This window comes from Siniperca chuatsi, linkage group LG5 (genome assembly GCF_020085105.1).
Source record: "Siniperca chuatsi isolate FFG_IHB_CAS linkage group LG5, ASM2008510v1, whole genome shotgun sequence".
NCBI lineage: Eukaryota > Metazoa > Chordata > Actinopteri > Centrarchiformes > Sinipercidae > Siniperca > Siniperca chuatsi.
In genome coordinates, this window is record NC_058046.1 from 18,903,518 (window position 1) to 18,920,174 (window position 16,657).

General features: G+C 40.8%; 1 protein-coding gene across 5 annotated transcripts in view; it reads left to right on the forward strand.

Annotated features, from left to right (window-relative positions):
* The window catches only part of osbp2b (oxysterol binding protein 2b), a 49,585-nt gene that overhangs the window by 3,995 nt on the left and 28,933 nt on the right, over positions 1-16,657 (forward strand). For 4 of the 5 annotated variants that reach the window (XM_044195437.1, XM_044195440.1, XM_044195436.1 and 1 more), the window contains exon 2: positions 2,937-3,145. In XM_044195437.1, the coding sequence (XP_044051372.1) occupies positions 2,937-3,145 (209 nt within the window). Of the gene's footprint in view, positions 1-1,021; positions 1,066-2,936; positions 3,146-16,657 lie in introns of those variants that run through there. The other variant, XM_044195438.1, reaches the window with a different exon arrangement.

The following is a 16,657-nucleotide window of genomic DNA, read 5'->3' on the forward strand; positions in this document are numbered from 1 at the left end:
TCACCAAGACATGTGACAAGATCTTTGTCCTCCCTCTCTCACTGTGCTTCTTTCATTTGGAATTTCTTAATTGACTTTTCCTCCCAGTTTTAATACTCTCAACACTACTTGCTCACCTCTTAAAGAAAATCTGGCTTGGTGCTTTAGGGAAGATTACAGGGCATTAAAGCTTTAAGTGCTATTGGAGCTTCCATATCAGTGAATTCGGCCTTGTCTTTCACACTAGAGCAGGCCTGCCGCGTTTCCTCCTCTGCTGCAGGAGAGTAACTAGATAGTAAAGCAATTTAAATGCTCAGTGGGGGTTCGACACCATTCACGTCCCTTTAGAGAGTCAGGTTATGGTGTTACTGCTGGCACACTCCTGGGTGCAGGGAGGCGTGGAGGGACAGTGGTGAGCTAGCCAACCTTGGGCCCAGCTGTAGGTTAGAGGCTGGCCTGAACCCTGTTTACTAGTCTGCCACATCAGCAGAGTGACTGGAGCAAGAGATGGATGCTGTGATCTAATCTTGTTAATGGGCTCCTTGTTGGTCTTAGCACTAGGTTACTGTGTGTGTGTGTGTGTGTGTGTGTGTGTGTGTGTGTGTGTGTGTGTGTGCGCGTGAGAAAGTGTCTCTGTGTGCGAGTCTGTCCGGGTGGTCTTTGTGTTTTTATGTGAAGGTGAGAGCAGTAGAGTGACGTTAAAGAGAGCAGGGAGTCTGGCCACATTCTCACCATCTCTTTGTTTCAGCCTTTCAGTAGGTCATGTCATGCTGTCCATGTTGCAGTAACATTGCTTTGGTTTTCTTGTTTTATGTTTCCTTTCTGTCTTCAGCACGACACGTTCCCCAGCGTTTCTCTGGCTCTCTCCTTCCATGTCTTGTGATATTTCAGCCCCCAGCCACAACAAAACCTATCTACATTCTCATGCTCTGGGTACTGCGTCCTATTTCCTCTGCCTGTCTTTGTATCTCTCCTCATGCTTATGGCCGCCTGTTCTGTGTTGTTCACTAGTTGTTGTTCTGTCATTACATGCTCCAGATCGGTGGATTTGTGTTTTATGAGGATATGTGCACAGGGGACTGACAGGTAAAACACCGCAATTCTCTCCTGGCTCAGCGCAACATGCAGGACCCTCTCTTATGCCCTCAGCTGCCCCCACTCACCTTTGCCCCCTCCCCCTACTAATGCCTTAATGCCCCTGTAGTCCTTATTTCTCTTTCCCAGCTTTTGTAGTTTTCCTGACTGTATAATTTCATGGCCTTTGCATGGCCTCGCCTCCCCACAGGGCAGAAGCGATCAGCGGGGATCTCCTCTTACTCATCAGCAGCACACTCAGTTTGTTGACCCACTTATAGCCAGAACTCTGCAGCTGAGCTCGGCTGGAAACTGGGCTGTTCAGGATCCCTGCCTGCCCTCTACACAGCTTCGCATGGCCCCAGTGCGGTCTTGTCTGCACAACTGATGTGCACCGAGTGCCAGCAGAAGAGCGGTACACTGAAGCGCTTGTTCTGGTTTGGCATTATAACAAGACTTGACTTCAGGCTGTAGATGCAGTGTTAGGGAAATCACTGCCTAGCAGAACTTATAAATACACTTGAACCTCTGGCTTAATAAGGCGGCAGCCACCTTGTCAGTGTCAACTGAGACTGGAGCTGGAGTAGAGCTTAGTGCTGCTGAGAGGCAGCTGCTCGTGGCAGTGAGGGCTCACTGAGGATGGATGAATGGATGTTAGCACCCACAGACAAATACAGATGCATATACATGATTGCATGGCTGCATTCTTCAAAGTGGCTGTTTCCAAGAGTATGGATGGGCAATCATGTGACACTGAGGGTTGAGGATATGTTTGTTTAAACAACCACGACAGCATGTGATTTCGCTGATTAATTTCTGCTCTCTGGTTGAGGGTGTTAATCAGCAAAATCATCTGTCTGTGGCTGGAGTTAAGACCTGCATACACTCAGCTCTCTGAGGGACATGATGGTCCATCCCTGCAGCTTAGCTTGTTTAACCATGACAGAATGACAGGCAGCCAGCTTTCCACCATAGAACTGTGTTTCTCTTGAATTTTCTTTTTTTCAGTTAATAATATTAGTTGTAGTAACTCCGTTCTAAAAAGGACCTAATTTAAAAACTTGTAGAATAACTGTCTCATAATCAAGCTACTTAATAAATTCTACAGTATTTCAGTTTTGGATGAGGTACAACAGTATCAACATTTTTGATGCAGTTGTGTACACTGTCAGGCTATGCAGCCATTGTTTTATTGAATTTATTTGGAAACATACAGCCTGTACATTTGGCTTAGACTTGCACGGTGCGCATACATACAACACTCTTGCCTTTGCTCTTTGTTCTAATCTCTTGCTCTGCTGCTTTGGCTCTTTCCCCTGCTATCTCTCTATTTTTTTTACCAGCTCTCACACTCTGTTCTCTCTTTGTTCGCGCTGTTATTCATTGTTTGGTTTTGTTCACTACAGAGGCTTTGAGCCAGACAATGGCCGTGTTATCTAGACTACTGTGGCCCACTGAATGTGCAACAGTTGGTCTTAGTGGAGGCTACACAGAATACACACAATTCAACACACTCACAGCAGGGCAGGCAGGTCATGCTAAGTGAATTAGAAGTTCAAACTCTCCCATTTGTTTAACATTAGCTAATGCAGGTTTAGGTTTCATGAATGTGCTACAGAGAAGGTGTGTGTTTAGTGAAATAACCCAGTACTTCCATTGCTGCTTGGCTTTCAAAATGAATCCTGTAATCTGTGGCAGTTCTCTGTCCCTCCTCCCCTCCCTGCGTGTGCTTTTTGGCCATAGGAATGTCAATTGTACCATCCTAACTGCAATGATGACAAATGAGGTCCTAGACCAGTGTCTTCAGCTCTCTCTTGTGTCTGCTTGACTTTCTCTCTCTCTGTCTTTTTCTGTCTCCTTTTCTATCTGGTATTTTGTTGCAGGACGCAGGCAGAGATGGCCCATACATGTCGTGGAACAATCAACTTGGCCACGGCACACATCGATACAGAGGATGCCTGCAATATTGTCCTGAGCAGTGGCGGCCGCACTTACCACCTGAAGGCTAGCACAGAAGTTGAGCGGCAGAGATGGGTCACAGCACTAGAGTTGGCCAAAGCTAAAGCCATCCGCATGATGAACGATCAGTCTGGTAAGGGCAGCTGGAACAAGCAGCTACTTATATGGAACATTTAAGCTGCATGGCATGTTGTTTATAGTCTCTCAGGTGCAAGCTGTAAGAGCGTAATTAGAGCCTGACCGATATGGGCCTATCACAGATATATCGATATCGGCATATATGTTTTCCGATATGCACTGATATGGAAACTTTTTTTATAGAACATATATGCAGAAAACGATGCTTGGGGTGATTTAGAAATGGTGTCATCACATAGTTTGTCCAGCAGAGCACGCTCCGACTCCATTGTTTGCAATATTCAGTCAGCACTGTCTGCAGCACATGTAGCAGAGTGCATCACAGCTGAGCAGAGGGTGGTGCAGACGGAGTCAAGCGGTGTCTTCACGGTAAGTTGCTAACTAGTTTGTGAAATACTTTAACATATATCATATATATGTTATAAATATTTAACATGTTAAAGAATATATTTGTTTAAGAAAGCAGCCTTCTGAGTACCTTTGCATAGTCATATCGGTGCACTATCCACATAGATAAGGTCTATTTTAATTCCAGCTCAAAAATTCAATGTATTGGCCACCATATCAGTAATCTTTGAATTTTTCCCTTTTTGTGTCAGTATCAGTCTCAAAAATCCCGGTCTGGCTCTACACCCATGAGGCACTGATGCAAGACGTTAATGGTCAGACTTTAACCTGGATAAATAAAGGCTGGGCTGATACAGTCTTGGGCAAACACACAAGAGTGTGTATTTACTTAGTTAGTTCAGTTATTAAGTAAGATCCCTGTAAAGTAAAAGGTGTGGTCAACACTGGGTCAGCATGTACAGCATAGTCCTCAAGCCAACCTAGATATTTGTATATATTTGATTCACCAGTGTCCCCTAGCATTTCATATTCAGCACAGCTGGTGTTTCAGCTCACATCCTCATTCTTTAATGTAATTCAGATTCCAGTTTTTTCTTCACATTTCACCCTGGCATCATCCCAAAGTCTCTCTGCCCCAGTCTTTTATAGACAGGGTCTACAGAGACTGAGACAGGCTATATATTCCTCTGGCCTCTATTTGAAAGTCAGATCACTAAATATAGACTGGGAAAGAATATGAGTGCTTTTTAGCTTGCCACTTCCAGTAAGCAGGAGAGAAATGTTGGTGTATTTTCTGCAGCCTGGTCTGTTGTCAAGTACAAATACAGTATGCTAATATCCAGCTACGGTACAGTTTTGATGTCAGGCAACCTGTTCTCAGACCAAATATGATATGATAGCAATTGTAAGCTGTTGCTATGAAAATTTTGCAATTATCTAAGGCTTTATACTAAAGTTTTTTTTCATCCCAAAATTTTTAGCAAACTTTTGACACTTCAATGTGGATTGTAGATTTTAACACTCATTCAGAACCTCTTTAACTGTTTGCTAAATACTTTGTTTAAAACACAAAACTTTAAATCTCTAGTAATTATTGCATTAGTGCTATAATTTCCTGCCCGGCATTAGACTTTTATTTTATGAAGCAGTACATTGTTTGTACTTTGTTGAAGCTTTGACTCAGTAACTGCTTTAAAGCTTAGAGAAAGAGTATGTGTGTGTCTTTGTGTTTTTTTAACACTTTCTTTCACAGCTAATCTATCTGTGGGAAGAGGATGTAAGAGAATGTGAGAAAGGGGACACAAAAAATGAAGTATCTGTTAATGCAACTGCTACTGAGAGTATTGCTTTAATACCACAGTGCATAACTATATACAGTACGTTCTCAGTGCTTATCAAAATGTAATTTATGGATAGTTTTGTCATTAGGCTCTTACATTCATTAACCTGCCCTCCCCTCTCTGTTGGTGGAACAGAGCTCCTATCAATCTTTCCAGGAGAGCACAGTGCAAACCCTGGGCACGTCATGTGTGTAAATAGAGACCAGTTATAACTTATACCTTGACGTGGCTTGTTTCATTACCATCTTTGATTGTGCTTTTATCTTTTTTTTATCTTAGCCTGAGAAGGTTTTAAAATCTAAAATCCATTAATACCTTGTAAGACTCCTGTCTCAACTTGAAGCTTACTGAAGCTGTTAAACTGCCTGCAGTCTGAGCCATACATTCAGCAGGTGGCAGTGTTTCCTCTCACTTCAACATGACCTCACTTCTGGGTTCGCCTGCCTTGTTTTTGCCACTGCATGTGAAAGTGGGATCGCAGCACGCTGAATCACTTGTTCCCGTGGTGGCTTGAATTTGCGAGCCTAACATGCACTCCTATTTAAATTTCACACAAGTGAAAATGTGCTTAGATGGTGAATTTTTAGTCTATACTGGAAAGATTTAGTTGAAGTTGGTGGAAAAATTGAGAAATTCCTAGATGCTGGAACCAGTCATCCAATCAGAGGTTTCTGTTGGTCTAGCTGAGTTCAGACAGATGCAGCTAAAGTAGGCAGGAAAGTAATAGCAGCAGCTACAGATCCGCAGTAGAGGCTGTCCTCCTGCACCTGACCCTGATGCTCCCAGCATGCAAACTGATGTGTATATTGAGTTCTCGAACAACAGTGCATTGTCTGCATCAGCATTTGATCAATAAGTGAATCTGACAGTCCTTACTTAAACTGACTCTAGTTACTCTGGTGTGTGAGGAAACTGGTAGTCACATGATTTACTTGTAGGGGTTCAGTTAACACAGACATTTATCCTCTTGCTTGTGTTATTTTTCTCTTAAAATGTTTTCTTTTACTCTTTTATTGCACAACCTAGCTGCTGCTCTCCTTTTACAGGAAAAGGTAGTGCTCTGTCCATGGTCCTGAAACAGTGGGGCTATCGAATGCGAAGATGTGAGGACAGATTAGGAGTGCCTTCTTAAACAAGCCTCATTTGTTGTTTTCTCCATCCCTCCATCTCTCTCCCTATCTCCTGACTGTCTCCCTGTTTTTTCTCTCCACCATTCGCTCCGGCACTCGCTCTTCCTCTCTCTTCCAGTCACCCTCTCACTCGGTTTTCCTGTCCCCTCCCTCTTTCTCTCTCTCCTCCTCTCTCTCTCAGTAAGCCGTGTACTCTGCTTTTTATCCAGTGGGGTTTAGTCCTGAATGGAATGACCCTCTGGTTTCTCCAACTCTCCCTTTTTCACTCGTTGTTTTGCTTAAAACATTGCTATTGTCCTGCAAAGTCTGGGGAAAAATAAAAAGGCACCCTTTCTCTCTTGTAAGTATGCTGCTTTTCTTTAATTTACATTTTGCTCAGGAATGTGTGTGTATGTGTTTGTGTGCATATGTGTATCTGGTTAAGATGATTAGATGCAGCTGTGTGTAAATATTGTAGCTTATATTACAGTATATTGGTGAATATATTGGCTGATTTGTGTTGGTTAAATCAAGGATATCTGTAATTTCCATTGTTAGCTGTATATAGTATATAGACATATATAGACATCTGTCCCAGAAATTATTCGAGCTCATTCAGGAGACAAACTCCACTTTGAAATTGGAAAACGTTGTAGAATTATTGAAGAAGTAAGTAAGTAGCATGTTTCTCCATTAACAGTGAATTGAAAACAGTGATGAAGAATTTATTTAATTTATTGTTTTGCTCTTTTGTATAAATTTTCCCATTGTGAAAGGGCAGGAGACTCAAGTTGTAGGACTGAGTGTATGCTGCATTCGTTTTACTACACCAGTCTACATGGCAATAAATTCTGACAGAAAATTTATAAAGTAATAGTTGCATCCTTTCCACGAATCAAATGCGTCAGTAAATTTGTGACTGAAAATTATTTTAATGATTTTCTAATAAAGTGACAAATGTTTTGTGGTGACAGATCTATAAAATAAAGTCTGTTGCGCTCTCTCTAGACTGTGTTTTAAAACTGTGTTTTAAAATACTGCATTTTATCACCTGCAATACTTTCTGAGCTCATGAAAGTATGTTATGAAATGACAGATGGCATGCTTATCATCCTCACCAATTAGTTCTGCAGCGGCTGTGTATCGAATGGCTTGTCCTTGTTTGTCTTTGATGTAAAAGCGCGTGCCGGCAGAGGTCGATTTGCTAGATCAGCTCAGTCCCCAATGACGAGGGAGATGGAGACAAAGAGATCAGAGTCAGATTCAACATAACAAATATCACTGCCAGATGAAGCCAAGCTCTTCACAGAGATCACAAACACTCTGGCTGTCCAAGTAGTCAACAAGCCAAAAATCATCCTCTGGGTGCTTTTCTTTCTCCTTTTTTCCCCTTCCTGCTTTTTGGCCATATTTAACTTCTTTCTCCCTTTTCTGTCTCTTAAATCTGTTGTGAATGTAACAGCCAGGTGTCCCCGTGAAATCAAACCATTGCTGTCTCATAATGGATTTGACCTCTCTGAACTCACACTCCCTCCATAAACTGCATGTCCCCCCCACCACTCTTGGCCATGCCTACATTGATCTTGGAGTTACATGCCACCCGCTTCCTCTCCCACTGATCTCACTTGCTCTTTGAAACTCCATTGTGTCTAGGTTGTTGTTGTTTTTCTTAGAGTATATTCTAAAACAAGTGAAACTAATCAAACCCATTGTCCTTGTCCTGTTGTCTTTACTCTTGTATTTCTTTTGAAGCCACACAGGGCAAACAGTGCATTTTTAGCATGGAGAATGGAGTACTGTCTGGACAGAATAGGGATGGCACTTCCCTCTTATCTTACCATGCTAAGACCAAACACACTGCACTGGGTCTACTGCTGTGGTTAAATCACAAACAAGCACATGTGTTGGTTTCTGCATGTTAGAGCTGCAGAACTGGTTTGAGAAATGATGGTGGATGTTTTGACCACAGCCCCTGTTCTCTGTATTTCTCAAAATTTAGATCAGGGTTGATTGGACCAAATCTATGAGAATGTAGTTGTAAATAACTGGAATTATCCTTTAAAGACAGGCCACATGTCTAAGAACAAAAGATTATGATAAATATGTTTTCCTTTCTGCTTGATAATGTACTGTGTGTGTGTGTGTGTGTGTCTTCATATGATTTTGTGTGTGGGAGTCAAAGCTAGATAATTAGGTTTGAATATTGTGCTTGTGTTTCTCTCGCATTTTATCTCTTACATGGGTGTTTTGGTATTATTCTGTTTAATGGATCTATAAATTATGTTAATCTTGACTCCATACTGTCAGTGGACAGTGCTATTGAAGTACTGCATTGTTACAGAATCCACACTACATCTCTGGTACTATTGTGCTGTCTTTTGTTGTATTGGGATTTGTCTACTCTGTATGGCTTCAGTGTGTCCAATGACCGGCTGTATGCTGCATGAAACCTGAATTCATTATTAAGCTCACATTGTGTCCCAGTCGACACCCACATTTTCTCTCTGTCGTACACTCTGTAGCTTTTCTGCTTTATCAGCAGCGAGGAGAAGTTGAGAAATTGAGAACGCTGATACAGGCAGGTCATTAAAATATGGATTGCTTGACCATTTTGCAAGGCGGTCAACTAGGACAATAGTGGTTCAGTATTCAGGTTCAGTTTTCCATTTCCCTCCTTTTTCATCCTCTCAGTGGATTTCTGTGATGTGACATCTTTTTTCACTGATCAGGTGTTGCTCTTTATGCCACCTTGTGCTCTTTTCCCCATAGTCGGCTAAAAGTGTTTTTCCCACAGAATTGCAATCTGCCAGAGTGGGCTGGATATTGTTTTGTTGTTGTTGAAAGGCCACCACTGTTGGAAGCTCCATTCTCTGTGGACAATATTAGTTTCAACTTTCCGTCTGGCATTTCATGCTAAGTACCGTGAGAGATGAAAAGAAAAATCATTATTTTTTTTAAGGAAGTATTCCTTTCACCCAAGTGTTTGGTTCTGCATCAGTGATGGAATTGGAAAAGAATATTCTTTTTTTTGTCACAAATGTAACATTGTCCATAAGTGGGTGATTTATAAAACAACATTGTTATTTGTGAGCACAGGAATGCCACTGGAGTTTGTGACATGTTTGACCTGATAATGAAGAATGTAGGAGTGATTGAGAAGATGCCACTCTGGTGGGTGAGGACAGGTGATGTGAAGGAGGTTTGTAGATTATTCTGTTTATTCAATTCACAAAACAATACTTGGTACATGCTTCAATATTATCACAATATTTTGAGCAAAGTCTGAATAGATGGAATTGATGAGGACTCTAACTTAACTTTTTTCACTCCCATCCCGAAATACAATTTAAACTGTCCCAAAGTAAATGCTGGTCATCCCAATTATAAAATGGCTGTTTTTCTACAATGATGGGCGCATAAATAAAACGGAAAACCATGGAAATGATTAGATTATAAATTAGCTTACATTTTATTAAAACATTTCTTTATCTCTGCGGTACATTTTGCTTGTGTGGCCGCCATTGACACCAGAAAGCGCAAAATCCCAACAGCGCTTCGGGGCGCCATTGTAACTGCCTGAGAGCAGCGACAGCTACACTGCTTTCAGATGTCACTGTTGCAGTTCATCTTCTTGCTGAGTGTGCACGTGTCAGTGTGTGTGTGTGTGTGTGTGTGTGAGATACTGCATGCGCACTCTTGAATTGTGTTGATCAGTTGTTTTTTTCGTACCCGGGATGGTGGGACACCCTTAAAGGGACAGTTTACCCCCAAATCAAAAATACATACTTTTCCTCTTACCTGTAGTGCTATTTATCCATCTAGATTGTTTAGATGTGAGTTGCCAAGTTTTGGAGATGTCGGTCGTAGAGATATCTGCACTTTTTTTAATACAATGGGACTATATGGCACTTGGCTTGTGGTGCTCAAAGGGCCAAAAAAATACATTTGAAAAACTCTACAGCAATGTCTCTTTCCAGAAATCATGACCCGGTTACTCAAGATAATCCACAGACCTGTTGTGAGCAGTTTCATGTAGGAACTATCGGTAGAAAGAAAATAGTACCAACATGAAACTGCTCACAACATATCTGTGGATTATCCTGAATCTTAGGAGAGGTTAGGTCTCATAATGTGTTAATGACTTACACACAGCACAGAAATGTCTTCCACAGCAGGTTTTACTGCTGAAATGTTGCTACAGTATCTGGAAAGTCCTGACCTTCAGCCTATTAAACTGTACATGCAAGACATCCCACAAATATCACTGAACTGAAACTATTCTTTAATGAGGAATTAAGGCACTTCTCAAGAGTTTTATATTTTTAACTTACCATTACTTCTACGTGCTTTAAGACACGTGCAAGGATATTTTTGAGCCCTCAAACATCAAAATTTTAAAGACACAACTCACAGAGGTACTTAGAGTGCCAACACCAACAGCTGCCATGCAAAGATGCTATCTGGACTGGAGTTCATTTGTCAGTGATGACTAAGAAGATGCAGGGCTGGATGATTCATTGCCCCAGCGTATTGAGAGTCAGCTGTAATTTCACTCTGCTGCGTGCGGCATTGATATGAAGTGTCTGTTTGTGATTACTAAATCATAAAGTTGATGCATATTTTCTCTACTATGAGCCAGTGCAGGCTGACGCAGGAAGCAATTACTCTGAACTCTTACATTTGTGGTTAATTAAAGATCTTACACCTCCTTTGATAAGCAAGTTATTATCACCACAGGAGGAGCGTCAGTCCATTAGGAGCCCTCAGTTTCAGGCTTGTATTTCACTGCAGTCGATTTTAGTCTTTCTGGTTCTTACAAGCAAGTTGTCTTCTGTTACCTCAGTGACAGTGAGGCAGCACAGTGTCTGGCATAATGTGGTCTTTTGGCATGGATCAAAAGCATTTATATGGCTACTGCTGCTGGAACTGACACAGCCTAATGTTTTAAATGGTCTCTCAAACTCAGAATGTGACTTCTAAAGTGTAATTTTCCTGTTAAAATTAGTTATTTCCCACGATGAAACAGTTTTCTTGAACTGAGCTGTTTGAACTGGTTTTAATGAGCTCAGTGCTTGTGCATTCAGGCTGTGCTGACTGTTTGGGTTCCTGGATCTTAATGCAGTAATTAGCTTAATGAGACTGTAACTCATGCTCTTTAAAAACCCTCTTTTAGTCTTTAGTTTGTCTTTCAGATGATTTGGCCTTCAACTGTCTCTCCTCCCTCCAGTAAATAAACAGGGATATGTGGGGTTAAATTTCTGCTTAACTTTGGGATTTCAAAAATAATAATATGTGATATTTGGAGCAACTTCACTCCTTAGAGTCCAGAGCATTTTTAAAACTTGATCCCTCTCATGGAGATGATATTGATAGATTGGAGTCATCTATATTTGGAAATCAGGGTGCAGTATTTGTTTTAATCTTTCAATCTCTAAAATGAAAATGGCGTAAAAATGATTTAGATGTCATTTCTATTTATCTATACACATGTACTGTATGTGTATAAGTGTTGGTACCTGAAAGCACTGTGTATGTATATATACTGTATAATTATGACATTTAGTAGTTTACAATGTGAAATCCAATACCGTAGCTTGAGAAAATACTCACTTTTAAAGATTATATTTCAGTTCTCTTAACAGGCCATTGACTATACAGTAACTATATTTATCTCAGTTTAATCCACAGATAATAATGATAATAATGAACTTTCATACACAGAATGCAGCTCAAAGTGCTTTACATTAAAGGTGGGGTATGCGATTAGTAAACTGTCCCTACAGTTGCTGCAGCGACGTTAACATCCAGAGAGGACAAGACGGTTTCTCTCTCCTCTCTCCTGCTACTGTAGCTAACATCACACCAACAGCATATCTTGGCAAACTAAAAAGTAAGCTGAATGTCCGTGGGCAAGTTATTTAACGTTTACTGACACACAACTTATGGCTGGAATAGTGTTGTGTGGCCTGGTCCGAGCCACTTTGTTTATTTCCCATTTACAGAGCCAGAGCTGTGTACAAACACCGGATTTTTTTTCAGCGCACACAGAACGGACAGCTAGCGGACCGTGAGGAGATATTGGCTGATTTTGACAAAAAGATGTGTATTGGATTAGAATCACATACCCCACCTTTAAGAGTAACGAGTGAAAACAAAATAGAAGAAAGAGCAGACTGTAAAATGCACCCAAAAAGATGATGTATTTTAAAGGCCGTTGATAAAATGAGCAGATACACCACACAAAGCCAGCTGTTCTCACTAGTCAGGTTTGGCTCTCTTTCATGGTTAAACTTAACTGTACTGTAGAAAAAGAAATGATGATGGTCAAGTATGAAATTGATTGAGGTTTCATGCTTCAGCGCACCCTTGAACATGCCCCGGGACCTTTAGGGGATGTTATTTATTTACAGTCCAACAATCTTTCCCTGTCAGCACTTCCCTCACCTCACTTACAGTCAACAGAAGCCCTTGCCTGTTACCTGTTTCTGCTGTTAGCAGATATTTTACAGAATCACTGCAACAGGGATATTACAGAAGACAAGCTTCATGCAATACTGTAGCAGTGTTTTCAATCAAGGGAGGAACTACTCAGTATACTGCTGGCCTAATTTGCACAGCTGTTTTCATGCATTTTATCCATACTGTTACCCTTGGAAGAAGGAATTGGTGTTGTATCATGAAACAGTAACAGCCTATGCTTTTCTTGAAGCCATGGCCCAGAGATATTCATAGCATTACTGATACATGTAAGCTGTTTACAGTGTAAAAATAGATTTGCAATGAGGCAGAGGCTGCCTTCCTTTCCCTAATCACACATTTATGTGTGATGTTGCATCCAAGGTGTAGGGTGTCCTAGCCAACTAAAATATACTTATTATTATCAATAACACCCTAAGGAATGTGTACTCTGAACGATGGCAATGGCCTTAACATAATTTAAAAATGTCCCCCGGAGGCCATGTTTACATAGCTAAGTATTTCACTAGAGGTAATTAAAACCAAAACTAGGCACTTTGAATATTTTTCTGTCCATGGCTGTTATCAAACACACTTAACAGAAATCACTTACAACAAGGTCTGGGTAGAGCTGAATGATATTATCTGAAACGATTTAAAACAATAAAATAAATAAATAAACTGTCACATTTATGTCAATGTCGATAAATGCAACTATAAGTATTTTTTAAATACCTCAGTACATGACATTTCCTTTCTTGTGCTGGTTTACTTTCTATATGGTTGTCTGCATTAATTACAGTATGACCAAGATTTTGGACTTCCAGAGTTTGAGCTGATTTGCTGGTTGGTTGGTTGGACGTACAATTAGATGTCATTGGTTGTTGTAGCTATTCTCAGTATAGTATATGGGATTCAGACTCTATGAAAACTAAAATGAAAGTATATTTAGGTTGGCAAGAGGTTCACAATGCTAGTAATTTAATAAATTTGGTTTATCATCCAGCCTTAAGTCTGGGTGATATGCTTGAAATTGTTATCATGATAATATTAAGGATATTTTCAGATATCGATACATCACAATCACAATATCATACAATCACATACATTATAAAATAATCAACAGCAGATAAAACTCTTCATACTGTATGTGTAAAATAAAAAGTTAAATAACTAATTTTGATACTTTTTTTTATTATAGCTTGCTCTGAATCATTAGTTTGACTAGCAGAAATTTGTGAAACAATAACAGTATATGGTCATACTGTACTTCATGATGTGATTGCAGTGAAAGTAAATAAATGATATATTGAATAATTATTGGCCAGCCCTACCTAGAAATGTTGTAATGTGTGTTCAAAGAAACCCGCATTTAACTCGGTTCAGGTGGCCAAGGTGACCTTGAGTTACAGTACAGTGTGATATGTACACTGGCAGTGAGGCTTGTTATTGCAGCTCAGGAATAACTACAGTATGAATTGTGTTGTATTGGTACAGTGACACTGACCTCTCTGTGGGAGCTCAGATTTGAAGTGGTCCATCAGCGGCTGGTGATCAGCACTATAAAGAGATTCTGATAGAGGACAGCAGAGGAGGGACACATCAATCAGTAGAAGGCGAAATGGACATTTTATTGAAGGATGTTTTATTTGACCTTTTGCCTTTGGTTGTTGTATCTTAATCTGAACATTTTCATCCCTCATGTCTCATCATACATTAGCTAATCGTGGCATCATTTTGGAAGCAACATAGCCTTTACATAATACCATCTCTGCTATTTAGCTTTCCTGAAATAGTCGACTTTTTCTGTCAAGCTGCGAAAGCAGCAGACTTGGGGGGGGGCAATGCATTCTGGTCTTAGTTGTGTGACTGCTGGCTGCTGAGTCTTATCTCCTCTCTGCTTCACTCCCTCCCTCCCTCCCTCCCTCTCCAATCTGCACTGCACTGAGAGAAGTATGTGGAGGAATTGTAAATGTACCGAGCTTCGTGAATGTGTGTGTCCCAAGTGCGTGTGTGTTTCCAGAAGAAAGGGAAGCAATGCAGGAGAGGACATAGGAATTACCAGAGGGAGCGCCTGTATCGCTCCCCTGTCTTTGTACTGTATGTATGTGTGTGAGTGTGCAAGTATGTGTGTGCACGCTGCAATGCTGAATAGGGCAAGTTGCTGCCTCAGCCCCCCCTTCGCTGGAATTATGTAGTGGCCCAGGGCAGCGTTGCGTCTCAGGGAGCGTGGAGTGGGATCAGGCCTGCAGAGAGTGGGATGAAGGGCCGGAGCTGCTGGGAGCCGGGGATGGTCCGCTCCCTCTGCAACTCGGGCTGCCTGAGTAAACTCAACCAGGGTCAGTACAGCTATGGCTAAAGCTATAACACAGGAGCACGGAGCTGTCACACTCCTCTCCATCTGTCCAACGACAAAACCTTCCTCATCCTGCTATATCCTCCTCATTGTATGTCTGTATGAGAGATAGCTGTCATTCCTCCATCCATCTTCCTCTCTCATCTGTCGCCATGGATGCCCACATTTCTGCTGCCTTCCTCTGCAATGTAGCGCCTCATGCTGAAAAAAGAGCAGTCTGTCCTCTCCCCTGCACTCTTCACTGCATGCAGTCTACTTCCCTCTTTCCCTTCTTTCTCCCGTGCTGTTCTCACTCACACTCATTTCCTCTCTTTTCTTTGCGCCTGCTCCACCTCACATTTGCATATGGATGAGTCGGAGCCTGCCAGGCCTACGTGTTGTGTTGGCAACATTCATCTGTGTTCACATATTAGTGTGAAGAGATCATTGCGTCATCAGAAACTGTAAAATGCGACATGATGTATATCCCAGGGTCCTAGAACCTGTCCCTGAGTGCAACAGGACATTTCATATAAATGTAGTAGTAGTAAGGACTACAGATTAATAGGATTGCACTGTGTCCACTCACAAGCAGCACTAGCCTGCATAGCATGTTGTCCAAATGGTAAAGGCTTTTGCACAGAACAAATCAATATTCTATTACTGTTCATGGCAGGTTAATAGCATCCTATACAGTGTGCTTCATGGTGTCTGTATATGATTATGTTGTTACCTTTTGAAGGAACAATGAAGAAATGTGTTAGCTATCACATTGTCCCCTCACTGTCTCATCCTATTCTTTCCACCTCTCTCACTTCATCTATGGTTTTCTTGCCTATGGCAGAGTTGGACAATGTTGAGTTGAACAGCTGTGCTCTTAAGCTCCAGGCTCTCTGTCTCCTCACTTTGCCTGTTTGTTCACTGAAATGAGTTTGGCATAGGTGGTATATGCCATGTTGTTTTAAGATTTTTCATAGTAGGCTTCTGCACACTGTCCTCAGTATGAATGTTGGGATGTGATTAAGTTACACAAAGAAACGAGTGAGTCAGAACCAACACATCACATCTCTCTTGATCCAATAGTCTGAAATCCTCCAAGGACAATACCTTGAGTTTGACAAATTGAAATTTGAAACATTGATACAGAAAATACATTTACATGTAGACATGCTACATATGTGGATTTAAGATATTTTAACATGTGAGTTTGGGACATTGACATTTGATAGATGTTTTTTTTTTAAATGGCTCAATCAGCTGGTTTGGATTGGAGGTGAGTGTTTTATTACATGTGAATAAATGTGACTAGAAATATAAGACATGAGTAGCTCTTGACCCCCGTTTCAAAACAATGGACATATAATCATTCTTACTTGGCCCTTTTGTGGGATATTAATGAAATGAAAATCAGGTTCTGGTGTTGGCCAATAATTTGTAATGTAAAAATTTCTAAATAGCTTTTTTCTAGATCCACTTATTCATTTTGTCTGTAAACAACTAGGTAATTTAGCTGTCAGTACAACTTACAAATAAATTAACTAATAAAGATCAACTCTAAACTAAACAAACATTAACTATATGAGTTTAAATCAGAGCCCGCTGTCCTTATCAAGCAGCTAAATCAAAATAAAGACCAGTTTTTGGTAGAACATAGTTTTAATGTAATTTACAGAGTTCAGTAACAATAGTTTACCACTTTAGCTCAGTAAATTGGAGAGCTCATTGTTCCAACTGGGCCACTGTTAAAAAAGTAACAAATAAAACAGCCTGAATAATAAGATGCTTTAGAATGTCGCAACTCCCCATGATAGAGAACTCTGGGAGGCATGCACATGCCAAACAATGATATCTGGTTGAAAGCCATGTCATTGTCACTGTCACGAAGGCAGCGCTCCAGTAGGCAGGAATTGGGATTTGTG